The sequence below is a fragment of the Callorhinus ursinus genome, unplaced genomic scaffold (genome assembly GCF_003265705.2).
Source record: "Callorhinus ursinus isolate GAN/ISIS: 27379988/994484 unplaced genomic scaffold, GSC_fseal_2.0 scaffold84, whole genome shotgun sequence".
Taxonomy (NCBI): domain Eukaryota; kingdom Metazoa; phylum Chordata; class Mammalia; order Carnivora; family Otariidae; genus Callorhinus; species Callorhinus ursinus.
This window is the reverse complement of record NW_027397146.1, coordinates 1123948-1151189: the sequence shown is the minus strand read 5'-3', so window position 1 is coordinate 1151189 and position 27242 is coordinate 1123948. Positions and strand designations below refer to the sequence as shown.

The window sequence follows — 27242 nt, the reverse complement described above, 5'->3', positions numbered from 1 at the left end:
AAGTGTTCCCTTGTATTGGGCCAAACTCTACCTTCCCTGACCCACTTACACAACCCAAGACACGCAGCTGTCAGTTATCAATGCTGCTGTCAATAGGAATTTCTGGTACCAACAAAATATGGCAGCTTTCACCTATGTAACGCCACATCCAGGATAACTGATAACTCATCAAAGAGGTAAGCAAGGGATAGTTCTGTTTGTGTTTGTTTTCCTTGTTCTTTCTTCCTTTTCCTTTCTATATAACTCACATTTAAATTACTTGCTGAAGGAGGAATATAAATGAGACTCAATCAGACCTCATGAGTCACCGTTTCAGTGGGAAACAAAGCAGCCCTGCTTCAAAAGGCAATTTAATTAATTTTGTTATGTGCCGTGGAAATAAGCTTTTAGAGATGATTCAAAACACTTACGTGCGATCATCTAAAAATAAGCAAACAACTCAAATTACTGTCTGGTTTTTTGTTATGAAAATACTAAAAGAATAGGAAGATATTTTAAAATATAAAATGATGTTTGTGTGTAATATTAAAGAGGGAGAAAACAGAGTGGAGTCTTAGCCAGTTGTACGTCAAAGGTAAACAAAAGCAAACATGTCGCCCAGGAAAGACAGGGTCAGTTTTAACAGCTCCTTCTGACCCAGGAAAGGACACACCTTCCATTCCAGCCTTTGGACTTCCCCTCTCTGCATCCCAGTTTTCTCATCTGTAAAATGAGGAGGATTCCTGCCATTCCGATTTCCAGAGTTGAGGGTCAAATGAAAAAGTGGGTATAAAAGCACTTTGTAAACTTGCAACTCTCTTTAATCAGAGTAGAAAAACAACACTTTTGAGTTACAGATCTTTTAAGCAAAAACACTGCTTCTGCTTTATTTTCTCACCTCTTATTACTTGGAAATATGGCAAAACAGCAAAGACATTGAGACTTGACCCTCACCCATACACCAAAACTGTCTGCCCATCTACTGGAATGACAAGACACCTAGTTGTCCAAGCCAGAAACCTTGGAGTCCTGCTTGATTCAACTCTTTCCTCCAACATCCAGTCCATTGGCTCGTCTTTCAAAATATACCCAGAATCCAACCACCTCCGCTCCATGCAACGCCCCTGGTCCAAGCTCCTGTCACTTCATGTCTCTCCCAAATGGTGGCACTGCTAAGTGGTCTCCCCTCTTGCCCCTTCCAATCCAACGTTTTCATTTTCAAGTTTATACTGTCTGAGAAAGGATAGCCTTTCTGTTAAAAAGTGAGACACACGCACACACATACATATGTACACAAAGAAAGAAAAAAAAAGGGAGAGACATATGAGGCAAGTCCCCCTACCCCATCACAACCTTTGAACATTGTCATACGATACATGATGCTTGGAGCAACGGCAGCCATAGATGTGACAGAGATATGGCAGCCATGCACATAGAGAACCACCTGGAGTCCCAACATCATACTACTGAATTAACCAATCCTAGAACCACTTAGCTTTGGGCTCTTTTGTTAAATGGCAGGAATCAGCAAACTCTTTCTTGAAAAGCCAGACAGTAGATGGTTTAAGCTTTGTGGTCCATCTTTGTCTCAACTCAGCTGTCCCCTTGCAGTGCAAGAATAGCCATAGCCAATACTTAGATGAAAGGGCATGGCCGTCTACCAATAAAACTTTATTTACAGACACTGAAGTTGGAAATTCATGTAATTTTCAAATATCCCAGAATATTCTTCTTTTTTTAAGATTTTTTTTATTTATTCATTTGAGACAGAGCGAGTGACAGCACAAGCAGGGGGGAGGGCAGAGGGAGAGGGAGAGAAGCAGACTCCCTGCTGAGCCAGGGAGCCCAATACAGAGCTCCATCCCAGGATCCTGAGATCAGACCTCAGCTGAAGGCAGATGCTTAACCAACTGAGTCACCCAGGCGCCCCTGGAATACTCTTCTTTTGATTTTTTCCAACCATTTAAAAATGTAAAAAACATGCACTATATGTTGGCTAACTGAACATAACAATAAAAATAATAATAGTAATAATAAATGCTTATTATTACATTAAAAGAATAAAATAAATAAAAAATAAAATGTAAAACACATTCTCAGCTCACAGGTCATATAAAAACAGGTAACAGGCCAGATAGGGCCCACAACAGACTGTACTTTATCAACCCTTAATGGGATAATAAAAAGCCTACTTTAGACCTCTTTCTTTTTTTTTTCTTTTTTTTTTCTTTTTTTGGACAGTGATGCAAAGATTAGTTTATATTTTTTATTTAATTCTTATTCTCTTACTTGAAGCCAAGAGTACATGAATTGATACAATATCCTTTTTTTACTTAAAATTTTTATTTTGAAAAATTTGAAACATACTAAAATGTGCACAAAAAATATAATATGCACATATGTCCCCACTACCCAGATTTAACTGATATTAACATTTTACCATACTTGCTTCAGCTAATGTTTTTTAAATAAATAAAGCCTTACCAAACAGCTAGAGGTGACCCCCTGCTCCTCCTATACCCTGAGGTAGGCGTGTGCTCCTCTGTGCACTCTGGGTATTTCCATGCACTTGTGTACCCATAAACAATATGCCCTCTTGTTTTCTGTTATTATCCATGTTGATACACGTAGAGCTGGGTCATTCACTTTTGCCACTGTGTGAATAAGTCAAAATTCATCCAGCTACTCCCCAGCTGGGAGGGGGGAGTTGTTTATTTTACGGTGTCCCTTGTACCCAAAGAGACTTGCACAAGGGTGTATCCCTTTACTTCTTCCCACTTTCTAACAGCACAGTTTGATCGTGTCCTTCTCCTGCCGAAAACCTTCTGCTAGTGCTCCGCTGCCCAATCTTCTGACCTTTAGCCCTGTGCTTCTGCCTCTACTCTCTGCCTTGAAGGTCTGCAGCTCTGCTCTGGCCTTACTGAACTCCCTTCCACCTCTGGGCCTTGGCACTTGCTTTTCCTTTTGCCAAGCATGGTGCCCACAAGGCCCTCTCTGTCCTGAGCCTGCGGCCTCCCCACCCCCAGACCCTCTCACCCTTTCCCACCCTGGTATCACATGCGTTGCTCTGCCCAGTGACTGACATGCCCTCCTCCCAGCCCCAGCCCTACCCCACTGCCCCGTCAAACCCTTTGCTTTCCCCACACAGCTAGGTGTCACTTCCTCTAAGATGCTTTTAGTGACCTTCCCTGACCCTGGCGGGAGCAGGGGTGGCTTCTGTGTGCCTCCAACATGACACTAGCTGACATCTGCTGGAGCACCTCCAAAAGGGGGGTGTCCCTCCTCACTTGCCATTTCCCTTCTCCAACCTGGGATCTATTTGTATCCAGGCACCATCTCCTTCATGCCTCTCTGTCCCCCTTGGATTTGGCACATAGAAAATATTCACTAAATATTTAATGGGGTAATATCTGGATAAATGAATAAAAAGATGCTCTACATGATCCCTATAGCATTAGCCTCCAGAAAAATGAACACAAGAATTACACAGAGTGGGATGTGACTGCCAGAACCCAATCCAACTGGCTCTTCCCCACGGATATTTGAAACCAGTCAATACTGCTATTTATAGCCTCTGAAGCTCAACTTTAGCTTGATGATTCAGCCAATTATTGAACTGCCCTAAGCTTTCTTAAAATTCATTTAAAACTATTCTGAAACATAAACTCAGTTATTTACTTTTAGTTTAGGCAGGCTTCTTGTGAAAGTATGTAAACTTGCAGAGAGAAGAAAATCCATACCTACTAGGAAATGAATTTATAAAAATGATGACTAAACACTAACTAGTAAACTAACCCAGAGATTAAAAAAAAAAAGCTAATATTACCTCCAGAAGCTGATAACTGGCCCCTTATTCACCAGAAGGATCTGTTCCAATAATTACACATTAGTAGTGCTTTTATTTCTGCTACTCTTAGTACTTTATGCCAAAGTAGAAGTCCGTACATGAAGTTACGACACTAAATTTCTCCTGTCTCTTGTGGAAATCAATCTTGCTGACTTATAAGCACAACATGAATCTAAAAGCATCCTGTCCACTGAAGACCAAGAGGGCCCACTGAAGGGAATTTAACTTAATTTATCTCCCTTTAAATCCTAGAGCCTATATACTGGGACCATTTGGAAAAGCAGTGTTTCTAAATATACTAATATACTATATACTTCTTAAGCAATTGGCACAGAATATCATTTAACACTCTCTTGAACACTCAACGCTATCCCCAGGAACTCTGATGGCGAGGGGCTACTGAGATACCAAGGGGACTGGCCCGGAAACTGGAGTACTGAGATGCTGTCTCAGCTTTTCCATGACTTGCTGTGTGACCTTCAGCAAGCTACTTCCCCTTTCTGGGCCTCAAACAAACAATGAATACTTAAACGAGACAACTGTGAGATGGTTGCTTCCAGCTTTGGGAGGTATTAATCAAGTTTTCAAGTACATGTAATTTTATGTTAGTACTTTACAGAAAGAATTCAAGCAGTTACACCCAGCGTCTTCCAGAATTTGGTAGGCTAGAGAAGGGCAGATTAAACCTAAGTGACATATAATTTAATAAGACCAGGGTATGTTGACTTAATAAGCAAGCTGGGTCTAATTACTAGGCTTTATTTTTAATACCAAAACTTCTGGATTTTTCTCCTCCCTGATGTGCTCATTTGGCAACTGGGAAACAGTAATTTCAACACCCCTGTCACTCCGAGTTTCCGCTTCTACAAGACAGTGCAGTTATACAATTAATCGCTATCAACAGGGGGATTTGGGCCCACAAGTGATGTATGAAAACTATTCCAGACTGCAAAACAAGCCTCCTAAGCCCTTTCAAATTATAGAGGCAATGGTGATTAACAACTGAATCAGTGGAAAAATTATTTTGTGCGTTCAAAGCCTGAAGTACTGCCAGAAGGGGAAAGAATCAACAAAATAACATGGTCGGGCTAGATTGAATCCACAGAACATATTATAGAAGAGGCCCTTAACTGGCTGGGCAAAAAAATGGGCTTGCTCACCAGGTGAAGTTAATAAAAGACCCTTTGACCAAGATTTCCATGACAAAGCTCTGCTAATTTTCTCAAGAAGAATCTGCTCCAGTGGTGAGTCACTGCCCTTTTACTGGCATTATTCTAATGATACGAGTTAGAAGAAAAGGTCACGATTTAGATCAATGCTATCTTCAGATGACAGAGTGGGTGAGTCACCAAATGAAATTAATGCTGAAGCGTGGTTACCATTTTTGCTGTATATACTCTCCTCTGATACACTCTACGTACAACACATTCAACGAGATATTTCAGGAGAGCTGGTTGCTAGGTTTCAGCCTCACTTGAAGCTCTTCATTTCAGTACAGAAAGAAATATGGAAAATTTTCAAGATGATAATATTAAATTTACCATGAGGCAATCAAAGGGCTCAGATGTCCGTCCACTGACATGGGACACTCTAGTGACTGACATAAAATACAAAAATAAAAGAAAGCCAGAACTACAAGAACTTTAGAAATCATCTTACCCATTCCCCTTACTTTATAGAAGACACTGAGATTCAGAAAGTAACTCGCCTAAGATGACATGTTTTGTGACAAGAAGAAATCAGAAACCAGACCCTCTGTCTCCTTGACCAATGTGCTTCCCCCAAAATGGGCATTCTTGATTTATATGTTTAGTTTATACACTTTAGATTCTACAAAATGTTTCTTATTTCTGGTAATGGGAAGCAGCAGCCAAGTGAACAAGATGACTTTTAAAAAACAGTTGAAAACTCTGTCAGGATTTTTATCTTTATTAAAATACTTATGATAAAGATGTGCTTTAACACTTCACCAAATAAGATATACAAATGGAAAATAAATACATAAAAAGCTCAAAATCACATGTCATTAGGGAACTGCAAATAAAAACAATGAGATACAACCTACACACCTAGCGGAATGGCCCAAATCCCAAACACTAACAACACCAAATGCTGACAAGGATGTGGAGCAACAGGAACCACCGGTGGGAATGCTGGTGGAAATGCAAAATGGTGCAGCCACTTTGGAAGACAGTCTGGCAGTTTCTTACAAAACTAAACATACTCTTACCATACTATACAGCAATCATACTCCTTGGCATCTACCCAAACAAGCTGAAAACTTATGTCAACACAAAACCTGCACATGGATATTTATAGCAGCTTTATTCATAACTGCTAAAACTTGGAAGCAATATGTGAATGGACAAACTGTGGTACATCCAGACAATGGAATGTTATTTAGCATTTTTAAAAATGAGTTATCCCTCTAAACCTACTTTGTAGAGAGTTTTTATCATGAATGGATCTTGTATTTCGTCAACATAATAAAGGCCATATATGAAAAACCCACAGCTAACATCATAACCAATGGTGAAAAACTGAGAGCTTTTCCCCTAAGATCAAGAACAAAAGGATGTCCACTATCACCACTTTTATTCAACATAGCACTGGAAGTCCTAGCAATCAGACAACAAAAAGAAATAAAAGGCATCCAAATTGGTACAGAAGCAGTAAAATTTTCACTATTTGCAGGTGACATGATACTGTATATAGAAAAGACTCCACCAAAAACTACTAGAACTGAAGAAAGAATTCAGTAAAGTCGCAGGACACAAAATTAATATACAGAAATCTGTTGCGTTTCTATACACTAATAATAAAGTAGCATAAAGAGAAATTAAGAAAGCAATCTCATTTGTAATGACACCAAAAACAATAAAATACCTAGGAATAAACTTAAACGAGGAGGTGAAAGACACGTACTTCCAAAACTATAAAAACATTGATGAAAGGAACTGAAGATGACACAAACAAATGGAAAGATATTCCATGCTCATGGACTGGAAGAACCAATATTGTTAAAAGGTCCATACTACCCAAAGCAATCTACAAATTCAATGCAATCCCTATCAAAATACCAACAGCGTTTTTCACACAACTAAAACAAATACTAAAATCTGTATATTGCCACAAAGGATCCCAAATAGCCAAAGCAATCTTCAGAAAGAAGAATAATGCTGGAGGCATCACAATCCCAGATTTCAAGATATACCACAAAGCTGTAGTAATCAAAGCAATATGGTACTGGCACAAAAAGAGACACAAAGATCAATGAAACAGAATAGATCCATGGAACAGAAATCTATCCATGGTCAATTAACCCATGACAAAGGAGGCAAGAATATACGATGGGAAAAAGACAGTCTCTAAAACAAATGGAGCTGGGAAAACTGGACAGCTAGCTACGTGTGAAAGAATGAAACTGGACCACTTTCTTACACCATACACAAAAATAAACTCAAAATGGATTAAAGACCTAAATTTGAGACCTGAAACCATAAAAATCCTAGAAGACATTGGTTGCAGCAACATTTTCTAGATAGGTCTCCTCAGGCAAGGGAAACAAAAGCAAAACTAAACTATTGGGACTACACCCAAATAAAAAGCTTTTGCACACTGAAGGAAACCATCAACAAAACAAAAAGGCAACCTATGGAATGCGAGAAGATATTTGCAAATGACATATCCGGATTAAGGGTTAGTATCCAAAATATATAAAGAACTTAAACAACTCAACACCAAAAAAAAAAAAGAAAGAAAGAAAGAAAGAAAAAGAAAGAAAGAAAGAAAGAAAGAAAGAAAGAAAGAAAGAAAGAAAGAATCCAATTAAAAAATGGGCAGAGGACCTGAATAGACATTTTTTTCCTAAGAAGATATACAGATGGCCAATGGACATATGAAAAGATGCTCAACATCACTAATCATTAGGGAAATGCAAATCAAAACCACAATGAGATATCAACTCACACCTGTCAGAATGGATCGAATCATAAACGCAAGAAATAACAAGTGTTGTCAAGGATGTGGAGAAAAAGGAACCCTCACACACTGTTGGTGGGAATGCAAATTGGTGCAGCCACTGTGGAAACAGTATGGAGTTTCCTTAAAATATGAAAAATAGAATTACCATATAATCCAGTAATTCCACCACTGGGTATTGACCCAAAGAAAACAAAAACATGAATTCAAAAAGATATATGCACCCTTATGTTTATTGTAGCATTATTTACAATAGCCATGATATGGAAGCAGCCCAAGTGTCCACCCACAGATGAATGAATAAAGAAGATGTGGTGTGTGTGCGTGTACACTGTGTGTATCTGTGGTATATATACATATACATACACACAAAAAAAATGGAATATTACTCAGTTATAAAAAAAATGAGATCTTGCCATTTGCAACAATATGGATGGATCTAGAGGGTATAATGCTAAATGAAATAAGTCAGATAGAGAAATGCAAATACCATACGATTTCACTCATGTGTGGAATTTAAGAAACAAAACAAATGAACAAAGAAAAAAAGAAACAAACAAAAAAATAGACTTAAATACAGAGAACAAGCAGTTGGTTACCAGAGGGGAGGCAGGTGGGGAATGGGTAAAACAGATGAAGGGCATCAAGAGTACACTTATTGTGATGAGTACTGAGAAATGTACAGAATTGTTGAATCATTATATTGTACACTTGAAACTAATATAACACTGTATGTTAATTATACTTCAATAAAAATTAAATAAATAACAAAAGTGAGGGAAAAAATACAAATAAAATTTTAAAAATGAGCTATCAAGCCATGAAAGGATACAGAGGAAACTTCAATGCCAATTATTAAGTGAAATAAGTCAATATGAAAAGGCACCATACTGTATGATTCCAACTCTGTGTCATCCTGGAAAAGGCAAAACTATGGAGACAGTAAAAGATCAGTGGTTGCCAGGGGTTGGGATGGAGGAAGGATGAGTATGTTGAGTACAGAGGTAGTTTTAAGACAGGGAAACTATTCCGTATGATACTACAACAGTGGATACATGTCATTATACTTTTGTTCAAACCCACAGAATGCATTCCACTAAGAGTGAAGCCTAATGTGAACTATGGACTTCGGGTGATGATGTGTCAGTGTCGGTTCATTGATTATAATGAATGTACCACTACGGTTTGAGATGTTGATGGCAGGGGAGGCTCTGGGGAGGGGGGATTAAGGGGATACATGGGAACTCTCCACACTTTTCACTCAGTTTTGCTGTATACTTAAAATTTCTCAAAAAAAATAGTCTATTAAAAAATTTTTAATGTGCTACAGTTCTCACTTGGGAACTTTTACAACTCAGATTTTGGAATAAGAAGTTCAACACACACATTGAGCTAGTTTACAAGGTACATACAGTCTGATAGATTCTCAGAAAACCCAGTAAAAATTCTTTAGAACATGAAAGATAATGACTTTACACCAAAGAAGTTGAACCTTAATGCAGAGAGATCTCTTTAAGCACCAAAACCCACACTGCATATTCATAATGAAAATAATTAAATATTCAACACACTGATGCTTATTTTGTTAAAGGAATTATGTGCATTTTAACAGGTGATCAGAGTTCAGGAAGCTTGCTCCTTGAGTTCAATGTGACAATTAAATCATTTACTATTTCTGGTTAGAGGGATCCTGCTCAGTCACCCCAGTGGTCTGTGCTAAACTTCCTGCACTGGAGATAATCATGAAGTTATCTGAAGGTTATTGTAAGTAAGAAACGGATTATCAGTAGTAAAATCAAAGCTAAATGAAACATAACAAAAACATAAAAATCATCACTTGTTATTATGGAATTGCCACAAATTAAACTTTTAAAACCCAGTATTAACAGAAAGAACACACACCTTCTAGAAAGAAAGCTACATCTATTTCTGATAAAGAACCATGTGTTCGAAAGATATAAATTATGAATAATGTGCATTCTGTAGAAAACATTGTGTTAAAGGCAGATATGGGGTCGAAGTCTAGAGGTTTCCCTGCCAGTAGTCTGGGGCGAGCAGAGCTGGCCCTGTCTCCCCAATGGAGTCCCACTCCACTGCAGTCCCAGCTGCCTCAGGGACTCAAGGAAACAGAAAGCATATGTTAATATCAAACTCAATAGAAAGAATTCTAAAAAGGGACACAATATGGAATGACATTCATTTACTCAACACATGCAACGGATATTCTGTGGCAGGCACAAGGCAGGGCACCGGGCATAGAGAGTGTCAGCAAAATTGGTTGATGTGATGCTTACCTGCATGGAAATGCATGGACCACTAGCGCTCACCCAGGCAGACATCGGGGGTGGGGGTCAGGCCAGTCGAGAACCAAATCGTGACGCTCCCCCTGGAACTCTCTTAAGCATACCATTGGGCTCCTGGTGTTTTGAGAAGCTGGTGACCTATCTAAGGAACTGCAATCATGGAGTTCCAGCTGGAAGTTAGAAGTCCAAAATCAAGATGTGGGCACAGCCACACTCCTTCCGGGGGCTCTAGGGGAGGATCCTCCCTAGTCTCTTCCAGTTTCTGCAGGCCCCAGGCTTCCTTGGCTTATGGTCACATCACTCCGGTCTCTGCCTCTCTCTTCACAGGGCCTTCTCTTTCTTGTGTGGTTCTGTTTCAAACTCCCTCTGCCTCCGTCTTATAAGGATACATGCGACTGCATCTAGGTTATGAGGGATTATCGAAGATCACCTACCAAAAGAATCCAGGTAAACTCCTCCTCTCAAGATCCTTAATTTAATCACATCTTTCTCCATGTAAGGTGATATCCACTCTTGACATACAAAGTAATATTCGCAGAATCCAGAAACTGGTGAGTACATCTTTGGAGTGCTATTTTTTTAGACTACCACAAAACCCTTGTGATAATATCGAGCCCATCCGGATAATCCAGGATACTCTCCCCCTCTTAAAGTTGGCGAAATAGCAAACTTCAGTCTATCTGCACCTTTAATTCCTTTTTCACAGGTTCCCAGGATTCAGATGTGATCATCTTTGGGGAGTCACTATTCTGCCTAGCAGACTATATAATGTAATATTATGGGGCTGAATTGTGTCCCCTCCCCCTCAATCCCTATGTTGAAGTCCCAACCCCCAATACTTCGGAATGTGAAGGTATTTGGAGATACAGTCTTTAAAGAGGTAATTAGTTAAAATGAGGTCATTAGGGTGAACTCTAGTCCATTATGACTGGTGTCCTTATAAGAAGAGATTAGGACACAGACATGCACAGAGAGGGAAGAGCATGTAAAGACACAGGAAAAAGATGGCCGTCTACCAGCCAAGGTTCTTCGGTTCTGCCAAAACCTGGAGCCTGGACTTCTGGCCTCCAGAAGAACTGTGCAACAATACATTTCTGTTGTTTAAGCCATGCAGTCTGTGGTACTTGGTTATGGTGGCCTGAGCAAATTCATGCAGTACTCTAATCCAGAGAGCTATCATCCCATCACATTCACAGACTCCATCTGTAGTCAAGAGGCAGACAGGATACAAGGCAGGCACACGAGGCAGTGGGACTCTTGGGGGCACCTTAGAATTCTGCCTACCACACATGACAATTCCCACCAGACCCTCTGCCACGTCAGTTGGAAAAACCGGTTTAACTTCTCTTGCTTATTCCATTTGACTGAGCTTTCTATTCATTTCCCCTTCAACTTTCAATCCCAATTCTAGTTGGTCCAAGATGGGTCGGGAAGGAGGACTAAGCAAAGGGTGGAGGTAGAGGACTGCATTTCTACATAGAAGCAGCAGAAATACTAGGGGAGGCACCCGGGGGGGCTGAGTTGGTTAAATGTCTGACTCTTGATCTCAGCTCAGGTCTTGATTCCAGGGCTATGAGTTCAAGCCCCACATTAGGCTCCATGCCACTATGAAAAGAAGAGAAGAGAACAGAAAAGAGAAGAGAGAAGAGAAGAGGAAAGGAGAGGAGAAGAGATCCACGCCACTATTAAAAGAAAAGAAAAAGAAAAGAAAGAAAAGAAAAAAGATCCACGCCACTATTAAAAGAAAAGAGAAGAAAAGGAAAGGAAAAAAGAAAGGAAAGGAAAGGAAAGGAAAGGAAAGGAAAGGAAAGGAAAGGAAAGGAAAGGAAAGGAAAGGAAAGGAAAGGAAAGGAAAGGAAAGGAAAGGAAAGGAAAGGAAAGGAAAGGAAAGGAAAGGAAAGGAAAAAAAAAGAAATACTGGGCAGGGGGCGAAGGCATGGTGCCCTTGGTCTGTTCTACATCCCATTTTTAGGAAAGAAATGGAATGTAGAAGTGCGAGCAGACTTCATTTTTCACAGCTCCCAAACAGTTTCATTTTCTATTGTGAGTATTTTTAAAGCAATAAAACATCAGGCTATGCAACATACACTTTTCTTTAAAACAAGTATTTCTATAGTTACATATAGCTGAGAAAAATCAGATTATTTCTACTCTACTTTTGTTCTGTTTTTGCGCATGTTAACAGGCAAGAGGTAAACTTGATGACATCGCTGATAAAGGCAGAATCACACAGCAGAGCACTAGCCAGTGCTCCCAGACGCAGGTGCCAGGCTGCCTCTTGCCACTACTGTCTGTGGGACATGTGTTAAGTGGGATCCTAGCTGAATGACCGCAACTGCTATGTTCTATGAAACCTGGTTGAACAGGAAAACCCCAGGTGCCATACCCACAAAGAGCACATCCAGCTGCACTGCTGCTTTGCTTGTATGCAGGGATACAGCATGCCGCCCCCGGGGTACCTGTGTTTATAAAGAACCACAGATGCTGTGGGGAGGGCTGGGGCCAGGGAGGGGTTGAGAGAAGGGATGTGTTAGGATTTCAGAACAGAGTGCAGAGTCCTGCAAACAGAAAAGCACAGATACAGATGGGAGAAAGATTTTGATGACTCTCCAACTATTTCAGTTTTCTTCCTAAGTCAGAACTGACAAATTTGGTACAGAGAGACTCCGCTGGTATCTTGCCACTTACTACGGGCCCAGCCCTCACACAGCTGTAAGGTCCTCTGGGGGATGGCCCCACACCAGGTCCTGCCCTGTCCTGACACTGACATTGGTTCCATGCTCCAAAGTGTATTCATGTCCATATCCCTATCTACATCCATATCCATATCTACACGTGTGTATACACTGCATATTGCCATTTCCACTTAACACATCTGTTGAGCCCTGCAGTGAACATGCTAGGAGCCTCACCAGCATCAAACCCCTTCCTCAGGGGTGGTCACTGAGTGGCCTGAGTTAACCAAGTGATTGATTTGGAACTGGGCACTTGTCCAGGCATAAACCCACCAATGCTTGGCATTGCCTGGCCAAGGTGATTGTTTCACGAGTGGGTATGTAACCTGATTTAGTCCAGAGTGAAGCTCAGGGGGTTTGTTGAATGGTTTGATGACTATCTGTGGTGTACAGATGAAGCCCCCGAATGGCTGCGGCCATTTTGTTATCACGAGACAGGGAAGCCTGAGGTTGTCACCAACACACTGAGAAGGACATGCTGAGAGAATCAGAGAGAAATGGAGCAGGAACTCTAAACTGTGCGGATGGATTGGCCCCATCTCTGACCTCTTCCATTGTTTAAGCCAGTCTGAACTGTGGTTTCTGGTACTTCCAGTTGGTCAAGAACATCCATACTAAAATAAGTGTGAGGCACTGGGGATTCAGTGGCATACTGAAGCACACGGTATAGTGGAGGCAGGTCAACAAACAGGATAATTTCATCCAATATCAGGTGTTGTGAGAGGGACGGGGGAGGCCTGGAGAGGCAACATGAGAGTTGAGACCTAAAGGGTGAGAAAGAGCCAGCCCTGGGAGGATCTGGGGGAGAGGGTCCTGGGCAGAGGGAACAGCCAGTATAAAGCTGTGAGGTGGGAGTGAGCATGGGCAAAACAACAGGGTGTACAGGAAATGAAGCGGGAAGATGGAAGCAGTGACAGGAAAAGTATTTGGGGGCGGGGCGTCATACTATTCATAGAGCAGATATGCCTAGGAAACCATTTCCAGTCTTCTCCATTAGTTCCTTTGCTTTTGAAACCAGATTCTCTTAATGCCTGTGCTAGCTTTTCCCTTCTCTGCAAGGCCAACAGTAAGATTTCCAAATAAGAGGAAGGCATCAGCGGAACAGCAGCGGCCATTTCTCAATATGCCTTAGCTGTTTCTAAGAGGGCTGTCCCTGTACCAGTTTTCATAGAATTCCTTAACACTGCAGCAAAGTCAACATGATGGTTGGGTAGCCAAGAAAGCTCTCCCGATTTTAAGCTGAGCCTTCAATACATAGCATTGTGCAGGACTCTACCTTTGCTTAATAAAGTACCTATTTCAGGCCTGCTTTATAGAAACATCTTCAAGTCCAGCATTAAAAACATACATTACCAATTCCCAATCTCTAACAGCAGTTCTCAAACTGGCTTCATCAGATATGGCCTGTTACAGACAAGTACTTCCATTCCAGGCCCCACCCCCAGAGGCTCAGATTCAGTAAGTCTGGGCAGGAAATCCTATTAGGGTGATTCCAGTGGTTTCTGCAATGCCATTACCTGTGTCCAGAGTTCCCTGGACATCTTATAATCTGTACCTTTTTATGTAAATACAATTGTACATAATCTGTATATCTTGATACTAAGATGCCTCAAATCTTTTTTATAGGTGGATAGTATTTTTTAAGAACTAGCTAGAGCCCTTAGAAGCACAGAAAGGAGCTGGAGTACAATCAAAAGGTGGCTAGACGGCCACAGACAAAGGCAACTGGCACAAGGGGGTGGCATGCTGGACAGGGCAAGGAATTGACTACCCCCATACTTAATTACTTAGCCACAAGTATTACTCCTTTAGCAGTATTTGAAGCCCATTCCCTCCCAAATGAATGTTCTTTAAAAAGCCACAGGACAAGATACTGCTTTCTTTCCTCACTGCCACACCACTTCTAATGGGTCCACCACAGATGGGATATAACCAGCCCTTCCTGTCTCAGTACCCCTCAGAGCCCCCACCAGTTTGAGCACCTCTGGTCTACAATTATTGCATAAAAACTTACCCTTGACAACTCTATATATTTTATACGGTATAAATACAGGCAAATAAGTGTTAAAAAAAAACAAAGATGTTAATAAACTTACTATTCACTGAATCAGGACACATCGAAGTCACATTACGAACACTTTTTTAATGACAACAGATGGTAAATTTATACAAATTACAGGCTAGAATATAATGGATACAAAATCCATCCAGGTTAACAGTTAGAAAAGTATCACTTACAAAAGTAAATCTGATTCAAGTGGCTAAAGAACTCAAGCCCCCCATTTCGATAATTACACACAGCTTTCAAAATAGCGCATCTAATCCCTGCCCCTAGTCAGGGCACTATTCAAAGACTACAGCATACTCAATGACTCTACTGAGTTAAAGATTCTAACATCTTCAGCAAGGATGTCAAGAGATACCTCGTAACAGGTTCACTAGGCCAAACTCAAAACAAGAATGTGAACGTTCTTTGCAAACTGTAAGGTGCTGTGCAGATGTTGTTAGCTATTGCTATTATTACTGTCCAGTGAGATTTCACTGAACTTGAGAAAAAGGAAGACTAGTCCGTGTAACTGACAAATATGACTGATAGAACACCTTAAAAGGAATGCAGATACTACTCTCAAGAACGTGAAGCAATGAAACAGGAAAGGAAAGTGTGGCCAGGAGTGATGGCAAATTGGGGAATTCCAGACTATTTTAATGAATATATAAAGGATTTTACTGTTCATAAATTCCATGTAATAGTTATTGTTAGATTCCCAAAGTCCCTGAAAATAATTTCTCAGGTGACCCTTTCCCTTCTGCAAAAAGAAAAAAGAAATCTTGTCAAGTTATCAATGTGTGGCTTCAGCCCAGCTCTCGCAAAACTTATCTTAAATATAAGAGTAGAGTCTAACTAATAAAGTTGTACTACTCTGTCGGAGGACACCCATCGCTTGACAGCAGAGACAATCTGCTGCTGACCTCAACAAGTGACAAATTCTGTGCCATTGCTGAACCAACAATGGTCTACGACTTCACTTGTTCATAAATAAAACAATAAACATCAACTTGTCTAGAGATGAGAAATACACACTAGATATTTCTTTGTTTCATGTAGCTTTGGTTATCATCTTTCCTTGGGTACACCTTAACTGTTTTTACTGGTCTCCTTGGGTACTCTAGCTGTATATATAAAATTTACATGAAAATGGCAGATAAATATCAAACAAGTCAATCAGCTGCCTCTTTTGGCAAAGGTGATGAGATTTTTATGATGAAAATAGCCTAATTATTACAATGTATATGTTAGATTTCCATGAAACAGGAGGTCTTTTTAAAAGATGTTTAAGTTCCTTCAGTAACAACTCAAAACTGAATTCTGCTGTTACACGTACAACAGTATCTATCCACTTGAAGAGCTAATAACATTAGATGCATTCTACAACACACTTCATTTTCTAGCACAACAGGGAAGAAAAGATTATATTCTGGCGGGGGAAGGTGCAAAATGGGAGGTGAGGTGAGGAAGGTAATGTGTTTATCAGTAGCTCGTGCTGACACTTCAAGTTTACACTTCCTAATTGAGGTTATCCTTAACAATCCATTTTCAAACAATAGTGAACATATTCCTATCTTAAAACACATATAAGGGCTCAATTGTAGCTTTCCTTTCTATACATCCTGAAGTATGTACATCGTGCAACCGGAAATCAGTGAGACATCTTGAAAAATAAATCTGTAGGTCAAATACCGTGTGTCATTTCAACAGCAGCAAAGTAGTGAGTTAACAGTTAAAACTCCAGGAAAAAATTAACTGGTTTGAAAACAAGTCTGTATTTTAACAATCCTAAATATCAACCCTAGCATCCAATTCTAACTTTCAAACACTTGGTACTTTTTCCAAGAGGAAATTACAACTGCTTTTGCGTGAATCCCTGGTTTAAATACTTGCAGAAAAACACCCATATCATTTTCTACTCAGCGAACGTCTGAAATCAAACAAAATAATCTAACATTGGACATTCATATTTTACAAACAACATGAGACCTCAAAAGTACAAAACCTTGGCATTATAGAAAAGAAATTAGGTGGACAAAAATTCTAAGTATAACAAGGCATCTAAAGGGACAACCATTTAGAAATCTACCACATAGTACCCAAGACTTAAACTGGGGTATTCTACAATTTTACATTAAATTTGTACAATTTTATACTAAAACTGTAGTCTTTAAGAAAACACTTTACATTTAGAATAATTGCTTAAAGACATTTAAACTGTAGATAATTATTTAACTATAAGCAAAAATAATAGTCCTACCATAGTCATCTTTCATTTTTTCTCAACAATTAACACAAATGCCTACTTAGCTTTTATGCCTAACCATCTCCCTATTCCTTTAGTCCAGTTGCACAACAAAAATAGGGGTGAACAGACAAATCAGTTATGGCAAAAACAGCAAGGGCCACTGTATTAGGAATTACCAGTAACAGGAAATTGGAACGAGATATCTACCTATAAAAAAGAGTAAAGGTAGAATGTGCTTTTTCAGTAAAATGGCCAATAATGATTCATCTGGGGAAAAAAATGCAAACAGCTGTGAGGTGACACAGGCAGAATTTGAACTTAAACCAAATGTTCAGTGTATTGAACTAGCATTAGGAAATGCACATGGGATATAAACCAAAATAGTGTTTATCTCTAGGTGGCAACATCACAGGGAATTTAAATTCTCTTCCTGTTTCAATATGCATTTTTCCAGGTGTGCTTTTAGACTGCACACAAGTAGTACCAAGTAGCTGGAAAGAAGAGACTTAAGGATACTGAACTAAAACCACAGGGTCTCTTTCTATCAAATAGGACCTCAGGATTATGTAACTATATATAACAGCTCTGATTAAAAAAGGATATAACAGCTCTTATTAAAAAAACTTGACTAGCAATCCCAAGAATACTTCCTGGATGATAAAGATAATCAACTTTCAGGAAATATGTGAAAACGGACAGATTTAAATGTAAATTCCTATAACTATTAAAAAGTAGGAAAAACAAACTGAAAGGGAGTTTACACAAGCCCTGTAATGAAAGCATTACTTCATTGTTCAATGACAGAGCAAAGCAGATCATTAAAAAGTTAGCCTAAAAGCACAGGGTAGCCTGCACAGGCTGAGTGCCCAGGTAGCTACCTCTTTGCTTTGCTACCTAGATCCTTCAATAAACCAGTCCTTTTACACGAATGGGTATGATTCAGCCTAGTCTTCCCATGAAATAATGTAATGAAAAAGATTCCTATAGACGAGGGATTACACTTTAGGCAAAATTTCTCAGTGACATTCAGATGAAGTCCAAAATCCATAATTCAAGCAATTTTGCATGGGAATTTACAACCTAAAATCCAATGACCCAGGACTTTCATAATAGTAAGGAAAGCGTTCCAGTGAAAAATAGTTTAGATTTCCTTCACTGTGTACATCTTAACGTATCCAGACAAGTAAACCTTAAAACCAACCAAAAGACAAAATGCTGTAAAACATTTTTGGTTGTGAGAAAATCAAATTCTTCCCAGAATGTGTAACTAAGTTAACATACTTATTTGTGACCAACGTAACTTTTCCAAATGCTCATTTGCAAATGAGAGGCTCATACAGTTAAAACTGATGATACAAATCATTGTATTAGAAGGATCAAAATTTACACTAGTCAAATGTGACTCCTTCAGATTGATTTTAACATGTTCTCAACTTTATTGAAATCATCAATATCCCAGACACATTTACCACTTTTAAAAATCAATTCAATGCTATCAAAAGGTGATGTTCAATTTAATCCTGTTTGCCTTCACGCCACTGTCGTGAGCCTTCATTCCAGGCCACATAAACAAAGAGGGCCAACACCACGTGGACGGCGACCACCGCAACAATAGCAGCATAAAAATAGCTGTCCCTATTGGACATCCCAAAGGCGCCTATCAAGAGAAAAAAAGTTTCCATTTTATTCCAAAATTTATCAAAGTGCAAAAAACAAAGCATACTGCTTTTTATTAGCTATATATTTATTTAACTAGTCAGGCAATTAAAAAGTAATGCTTTGGGTGGTGATAAATCAAGTATTCATTTAAAGATCTGAATACCTTCTATACACAAAGAACATTATTCTGAGTGAAAACTTAATTATCACTTCATTTACGAACTTCGACATAAAAAGGGGGACTTTATTTTCTTTTTCTACTAATGTCTGCCACCAAAGGTACGTTGCCCCAAATTCCTCCTCCCATGTCAGCCACCTCTTGCTGTCAGAGGTATCGTAAAAGAAAGGACTTGCCAGCTATTTCACAGAACACCATCAACAAATACACTGTCATGCTAAAATAACTCAATGATGAACAAGTTAATTTCATGAAGGAAGATTCATTTGAACATGATTTTTGAAAAGCAAAACAGAAATAGATGGAAGAAGCAAATTAAGAACACCCAGCTTACAGATACAAAGAGATCATAAACACATGGAATCTTAAATATACTAAGGGGGAACACGTCTTGTTTTATCATCATCGAGGATTACCTTCAAAAACATAAGATTTAGTCGTGAAATATAACCCAATAGGTACAGTGATCATTAGAGCTGTGAAGAACAGGAGCGTCTTCAGGGTAGATGCTAATGAACTTTCATTTCTGGAAGAAAGTAAACAAAGAGAAAATCAGAACCTGCACAGCCATTTCAAACTGGTTTTGTGTCCACAGAGAAGATGCTGGAAACCCTGCCCCTGCCTTAGAAGCAGTGGCCAGAGGAAGAAGAGTAGAGACAGGGACTCAAAATTAGAAGATCCTAAAGACCTACAGAACACCCAAGAGACTGTTACTCAGATCCAGTGTGAGGAAGCGTCAAAGTATGAAAGTGGTTTGTAGTCTCCGAAGTGCTACGCCAAGTGTACCCTAATTACAGAATTTATAATGGAGGTAGTAAACAACTAATGATGTTCCTTCACAAAGCATCCTATCAAGGGCTAGCTGGATACACCACAAACAAGGTATGAGAATCTCCGAGAAAAAGCAGTCTAGAACAATTTGGATGCAGCTGAAGGAAACTTAAATTTCTTTGTAATTAAATAGCTATAGTACAACTTAGATGGTCTTCATGTAACATGCATTAAAAATTGAACGTCAAAACACCTTCTATTAGTGAACTCTATTTGTCCAGAGGTTATTTTAAAATCAAGGAAATATTCCAGTGGAGAAAGTTTTGTTCCAGAATACAATAAAACCATTCTGAAGAATGCAATCAAGCTTTTCAAATTATATACTTGAAGAAAAACAAGTCTGATAATCTGCTGCTTAAAAACATTAATACAAAGATTGACATAAAAAAAGATTAACATAAAAGCACAAACAAAACTGGATACAATAAAAATATCCATAGTAAGAAAATGATTTCACAATTGATGTATATCAATGTATGGACCCATTAAAAAGAATTTTGACCATTACTCAGAAAGTCCTCGTGTGACAAATGAACAAGGCAAACTACATCGTATTATGTATATCAGGGGTCTGCAAAATAAGGCCTAAGGGCCCAATACCTAGTTCTATAAATAAAGTTTAACTGGAACACAGACACACCCATTTGTTTATGTATCATCTAAGGTGGCTTTGGAGCTACAAAGGACAAGCTGAGTAGTGGTGCCAAACTATACGGCCCTCAAAACCTAAAATATTTACTATGTGGTCCTTTAGAGAAAAACTTCACCAACTCCTGACATATACCATTCCAATTATGTTAAAAATGTGTGCACATAAAAAAGGACTCCAGATTAATATACAAAAATAAAGTTATTTCCCCATTTTCAAAATGTTCCTTAACATTGTTTCACTGACTTTTCCATAAGTGGATATATGTCAACATTTGTCCTGTACGTTGCTACAAATGAGCAGCACTACTGAAAGTGAAGCCACAGGTTTCCAGCAATCCTGGACACATCTGTACCTCATACCACCACCTACATTGTAAATGCAGTAAACCCTATAACTTTAATCATTTAGCTTAAGGTCCTTTTTGTCTCTTAAATCTAACCATCCGCAGACTACCCTAACACACCTCACACTTTATGCTTATTGTCAACACTTGAACTTAATTAATTCTCTTTTTGGTAATCCTCAGAGGCTCCAGTTTTTGTCCATATCTTTAGGAAGGAGAAAGCCCAGCCTTCAAGGTCCCCCTCAAAAGAGCCTCTCTCCTAGGCACCTTTCCTGATCACTCCAGCTGAAATGATTCATTGCTCTGGGATGCAATCACACTTAGCTCATACCTGTTATTACAGCACTTAATGTGCCAGCTTGCTTCCTATATACTCCTGCACATTTCTCTGGAGCCCTAGAAAATCCAGGCAAAGGGGTCCTTATAACTGTGTAAATGACTGGCGAGGAGGTTTCTGGCAGCTCAGAAAGGAAGGGAACATCTTAAGTTTATGGTTTATAAACAATGGTCCACAAACTTTTTTGACTATTAATTCATCTTAAATATAAGTTTTGAGCACAAACCCCATATACAGGAATACTGGTTTTTTTGAACAGATCATCTACACACATATTATCAATTCATTCCTTAAAATATAAAACATATGCAAAACTAGATACTAAAAAGGATAAGGTTAAAATAAATTCATGTAGAAGTTCTAATATTTTCTTTTCCTACTTCAGCGGATCATCTTTTAACACATCCTCCTACAATGATCACTGAGCTACACAATCCTCATCTAATATAGTTATGCTCCCTTAAACTGTTTCCTATTAGTAAACTTTTCGGGAAATTTATTGGGTAATTTTCATGAAGAATATGAGTAGTTCTACAGTAGGTCTATAAAAATTCAATGTCAGTATTTGACCACTTCTTTCATGAATCCCAACAAAAAATATGACCTTCTGGGTATTTCCATGGTGAGTTCAAGTATGCGTTTTAGGCATGCAAAATTAAGATAGCTAACCTGATAAAGAAACAAAGCTTGAGAATCTAGAGAAAGGGAGTGTTAACTGGTTCTTTTGTTCTTCAGATCATCTCTCTTGAATATCTAATATCTGACCTGGCTTTCAGAAAACATTATTGAAAAGATGATATAATACCATATAAAAATGTGTTAAGGCGAACAAAAGCATTTACAATCCCACCACTCAAACATAATCTTTTCTTTTCTACATGTAAATTTCTAGCCCCACACACTCTATGTCAGGCATGGGCTCACCTTAGCAATTCATAGTTTCAACTCTTTTTCACTTCTTTTACCTTAAGCCCCCAAAATTTGACTTTTATTCTGGGTTCTGACCTCACAAATATGGGACTAAGTATAAAGTTAAGCACATAAACTTTTGAAAACTAGCAAACTTCCTCTAGTGTTTACAGGACATTTTCTCTCTGGCTTCCAGCCACAACCCCACCGCAGCTGGCAGTTCTGCTGGCACAAGCCAGCTTGGGTGTAACAGGTGAATTATTCTAAAACAAAGCAACTGATGTCATTCAACTGATTTTTTCTAGGTATCTCTCATTGGGTGTTACAGAGACTTGTTAGAAATAAAGAATGGGAAAGTCCAGAATTAAAGTGGGCCTCACACAAAGAACTCAGGATGAACCTTACTGTTCCCCGACTCTTAAAACCACCTAGAGTTTACCCACTTGATATGAACTTCCACAGCAAGCACTAGGCAGATACAGCTTACCAGGTTCCCTTCTGTGGCAAGCAAGACTTCCACTGCAAGTAGATTTCACTGTAAATTCCATTAGGAAACACTAGAATCAGTCTAGGAGGGCTACACTGTATTCTAAGTGTATTTGACAAAATTATCTCTTGGTATTCTAATAAACAATAATTTAAAAAAACATCTACACTGACATCGTGAGAGAGAGAAAAGGGTGACGGGGCTCCAAAGATCATGGGCTTTCGAATCAGTGGGATTGGTCAAAGGCCAGCTTCAACACTTTCTAATTGTGTGACCTAACTGTGTGATCTTGGGCAAGTCACTTATCCTAACTTCATCTTCTTTAAAAAAATAAAGGGGGGGAATAACACTTTCTTAATTTTGCTGAAGTGTGTAATAAAGAGCCTACGTTGAGTATGGCACACAGTAAGTCATCATCCAATGGCAGCTAAATCCCTCCGCACCCTCTTGCGTACCGAGGTGTCGCTGGCTAGGCTCGTGGGCCAGAACCACCATTCTACTCAGCCACCAACCCCCATCCTACTAACTCCTCCAAGTGAAGTAGTCTCAAACCAGGGGCAGCCCCTACTCTCTTCCCTTCGTTCATTGATACAGCAAACATTTAAGCCCCGACGATGCAGGCCCCGTAGGGGACACGTAGATGGAGAAGGCCGGGTTTCTGTCCTCAGGGAGCTCACCCTGCAGTGGGGAGATTGCAGAGAGCAAGATCGCAAAACAGACGACAGCGAGAGGAAGTGCTAGAACAGAAGCATGTGCTGAAGGCCCGCCGACGTCTCCCCTATGACCCCAGGTCCCTGCTCCCGAGCGTGCAGACTCTGCAGACCCGAACCTACCTCCCTTCTCCCCCACCCCGCAGCCCGGCCCTGAGGGTCCAGACCTCACGCCCACTGCAAGCCAGCCCGCTCGGCTCGGGCCTTCCTTTACACCCCACTCCAGGCCAGGGCCAGATCGTCTTGCGATCAGGACCCCTAGCCGGCCTGGGCCCCGCTCGGGACTACCTGAAGTCGGGCGGCTGCAGCGCATTCAGCGCCGCTTTATCAAGGCGCTCCATGGTGTTGCCGCGCCCGCAGCAGGTGCTGGGAGGCGGGCTGGGCTCTGGTACCGCACTCCGTCCACTCGGCAGGCGACCGGTAGAGGCGTGCCGCGCCGGAAGTACCGGCCAATGCCGCGCGGCGGGACGCAATGCGCAAGTGCGGCGCGCCGTGGTGACGTTTAGCTGCGCCCGCGCCGGCGCTCACGTGACTTACCGGCCAGGGTTCCGAGGCGTGCGCCCTGTCAGGAGCTGTCTGCGCTCGAGGAGCAGGCCGGGCGAGTAGCCCAGCCACTCTACGTTGAGCCGAGACTTGCCTCGCAGCATGGTCCTCCGAGGTGGGCGGCGGTGCCGCCGCCACCTGAGCGCGCTTGAGCACCTCTGGTCCCCGTGGGGACCCCTGTCGCCGAGCTGCGGTTTCGAGGCTACCCGAGCAGATGAACCGCAAAGAAGGACGACCAGGCAGAGAGAGGATTGTGGTCCTAGGCAACCAAGCAGTTTCCGAAGACAACACAAAAAAAGCAGTGTGCACATTATTCCCCAGCCCTTGAGAAATGCCTTATTATTACCAACAGTGAAAGTCCAGCCATGGGAAAGTGGGAGGAGTTAGTTTAACACTCACCCGAGTCCGTAAGCTAGTCAATGTCGGAGCTGAGAGAGCCCTTGCTGAGAGTGACTGTTCAGGCCTGACGATGCCAGTGACCCCAACTTCCACTTCAAGTTAAAAACATTTTGCAGCTGCTCAGAAAGCTGCCAATGAGACAACAGGGACTCAAATAGTAAGGGACAGATGGGCCTCCCGGGCCCGTGCAACCCGAGAGACGTATAAACGAAAACAGTGCCGTAAGCCTACGGTCAGCCTTGACAAAATAAGGTTGCCACTGGCTGCTAATAAGAGGACAACCCTTACATGGTCAACGCCTGGAAAGGGCCGCTGACCACACATCTATTTTCTGCACCACATGGATACAAAGACCACATGTGAAATCATGACTAAACACGGCAGGCAGCTTAAAACAGTGTTAAGCACTGGGGACTGAGCTGCAGGAAGCCTGGGTTTGAGTTCAAACTTAATTCCTCTCCGGCCCTCATCTAGACCCTTAGGGGGATAAGAATCACCTAATTCCAGAACTAGGGCAAAATTAGAATTTTACTGTGGGGTTGGCAAACTGTGGCCAGCCGGGTGAATACATACAGCCTGCCTGCCACCTGTTTTCCTACAGCTCGTGAATTAAGAAAGGGTTTTCCATTTTTAATGGCTAAAAAAAAAAATCAAAAGAAGAGTAATATTTTGCCACACATGAAAATTATATGAAATTAAAATTTCAGTGTCCATAAATAAAATTTTATTGGAACTCAGCCATGCTCATTAGTTTATATCATCTATACCTGCTTTCACACTACAATGGCAATGTTGTGTAGTTGTGACAGAGACTGTATAGTCCACAAAGCCTAGAATGTTTACTATCTTTACCTTTACCTTTACAGGAAAAGTTTGCCACTCCTGCTCTAGCTAATCACCCTATAATGAAGTCCTTGAACCGCTAGGGATCCGTAATTGTAGCAATGGGGTTTCTGAGAATAATTTTCAATATTTAAAAAAAAAACTAACAAATTCAATGTATTCACTTGCCATAAGGGATCAACAGCTACTTAGAATATGACCTTCTTTGATTTTAGGCACTAAGTGTATCACATTGATGAGGTAATCCTGGTTATCTGGTTATCTCCGGAGAAAATATACAAATTATTACTAAACTAAACTAAGCCATTATATACTTGGCTAACTAAATCTTTTAAAAACATACAGAATGAACACAAGAGGAGGGAACTTTGCTTTGTGACTCTGTGTAACTCCAATGCCTAGACTGAGGTCCTGGTATATAGTAGGTGCTCAATAAATATTTGTTAAATAAATGAATTGGGTCCACAGGAGGACAAAGAGCAAAAGGGTTCCTGGTAGTGAAAAGATTGGGAACCACTGATATAGTAGCATTAGCTTACTGGGGCTACCTTAACAATGAACCACAAATTGAATTGTTACTGGTGGGAGAGAGTCTGCGTTGAGTGAATGGAGGTCTCTTGGATCCCCCACAAAAGATTTACATGAGGATCTGCGCTCCAATAAAGACAGCCAGAAGGAAAGTAGGTAGCACAAAGCAGTTTTTTAAGGACAGTATACTCTCAAGGTGGGAAAGTAGGCAGGCCCAGAGGTGGCAACTACACTGAGGCTAGGGGTCTCTTTTCTTTTTATGTTTGCATAGGTTATGGGTCATAGGTAGGGCGGAGTCTCCAATTGAGGTTGTGTCTGAACACCTAAGGAACTCCTCCTACCAGCTGGGAGGGGGAGTTTTTTGGCCCTACAAGGTTCTTGCTGGAACTGTCATGGCCATTTTCCTCCATGGGGGTGGGCGTTGAAACCACAGTGTAAATATACTATAATGAAGCTATAGCTTACCCTGGGGGGTCGAGGTTGGAGAGGAGAGCGCAAGTTCTGTACCTGTAGCTCTTGGTCTGTCAGCCCGGGGGTGTTGGAAAGCCTTAAGACCAGGATGTTAAAAGCCATAAAGTCAGGATGTTGTGCCCTCAGGCTTGTAATGTGTCATGTATTTGTCACCACCTTTGCCTCCAGCTCATGTCTAACTTACTCTGTCAGAATGGTTAAACAACGGAAATTTATTGTCACATAGTTCTGGTCTGCAACTGAGGCGTCGGCAGAGTTGGGTTTCTTCTGAGGATGGTGAAAAATTTGTTATGTGCCTCTCACTTAGTTTCTGGTAGTTTGCAGGTCATCTTTGGTGACCCTTGATTTGTAGAAGCACCCCCCAGATCTCTGCATTTCTCTTTACGTGGCATTCTCCCCTATGTCTATATCTGTATCCAAATATCTTCTTTTTATTAAGATGCCAGTCATATTAGATTAGGGGCCTAGCATACTCCAGCATGATTCAACTAATCCCATCTACAGCCCAATTCCTAAATAAGGTTCCATTCTGAGATACTGGGGGTGAGGAGTTCAACATAGGAATTGGGCTAGGGGCAGGGGAGACACAATTCAGCCCATACCAGTTGTCTAAACTCCTTCTTGTACAAACGAGGAAACTGTGTTCCAGAGAGAGAAGGGACGTATCAGAAGTCACACATTCATCTAGTGGGGCCTAGTTCAAATCCTGCCTCCAGACCAGCACTTTCACACTCTCACATTAGCAGCCTGTGTGGCAGTTGTGTGATAACTCAGACAAGAACCATTCATAAATGAGATTTGATATGGGACAAAATGCGTTGTTAATCTCATTTACATATTAGTGTTTGGGGTTTTTTAGTAAACTAAAGCTGTCATACCTCTTTTTGTTGCTGACTTCACACTCCACCAGCATTTACTGTGAGCTCACTGAGGTGAAGATAGAACTTTTAGAATAAATTCGATCTGTAAGAGAAAAAAAGAAATTAGCACTCTGGCCCCTAAACAAAGTCCTGCAACCTCCTACCTGTAGCAGCTGCTAAAGAACTGGAGGTCAGTGAGGCCCAAACAGCCATTGCCATGGGAATGAAATGGCATGTTGGGGGTGTGGTCATGATGGAGGCAACCCTAAGGGGCGCCTCCTTTATTCCCTAAGAATCAGAAAACGATTCTTAAACAGCAAAAGCCCCCATCTGGCCCTTTCAGTTCATTTGA

At 40.6% G+C, this 27242-nt stretch overlaps 2 protein-coding genes and 1 long non-coding RNA gene across 3 annotated transcripts in view; all 3 read right to left on the bottom strand.

Moving 5' to 3' along the window:
• PASD1 (PAS domain containing repressor 1) overlaps window positions 1–10295 on the bottom strand; it is a 191345-nt gene extending 181050 nt beyond the window's left edge. The window contains exon 1 of the mRNA XM_073887869.1: window positions 10102–10295. The gene's annotated coding sequence lies outside the window, so the exon portion shown is untranslated. The remainder of the gene's footprint in view (window positions 1–10101) is intronic.
• A 4673-nt stretch (window positions 10296–14968) lies between these two features.
• Window positions 14969–23704, bottom strand: VMA21 (vacuolar ATPase assembly factor VMA21). The gene is made up of 3 exons (XM_025862877.2): window positions 23535–23704; window positions 19394–19503; window positions 14969–18797 (listed from the first exon to the last, which is right to left on the bottom strand). The coding sequence occupies exons 1-3, from the start codon at window positions 23585–23587 to the stop codon at window positions 18655–18657; spliced, it is 306 nt and encodes a 101-aa protein (XP_025718662.1). The 5' UTR covers window positions 23588–23704; the 3' UTR covers window positions 14969–18654.
• A 221-nt stretch (window positions 23705–23925) lies between these two features.
• On the bottom strand, window positions 23926–26931 carry LOC141371656 (uncharacterized). The gene is made up of 3 exons (XR_012376752.1): window positions 26909–26931; window positions 24189–24316; window positions 23926–24048 (listed from the first exon to the last, which is right to left on the bottom strand). It is a non-coding gene; the product is annotated as an uncharacterized lncRNA (long non-coding RNA).
• Window positions 26932–27242: the final 311 nt, after the last annotated feature.

Excerpts from the sequence above, each read along its gene's own strand:
- VMA21 (XM_025862877.2), bottom strand. The coding sequence starts at position 23,587 with ATGGAGCGCCTTGATAAAGCGGCGCTGAATGCGCTGCAGCCGCCCGAC. Across the intron at positions 19,504-23,534 it reads CTGCAGCCGCCCGACTTCAG|AAATGAAAGTTCATTAGCAT; the intron begins GTAGTCCCGAGC and ends ACTTTCTTCCAG. Across the intron at positions 18,798-19,393 it reads TAAATCTTATGTTTTTGAAG|GCGCCTTTGGGATGTCCAAT; the intron begins GTAATCCTCGAT and ends TTCTCTTGATAG.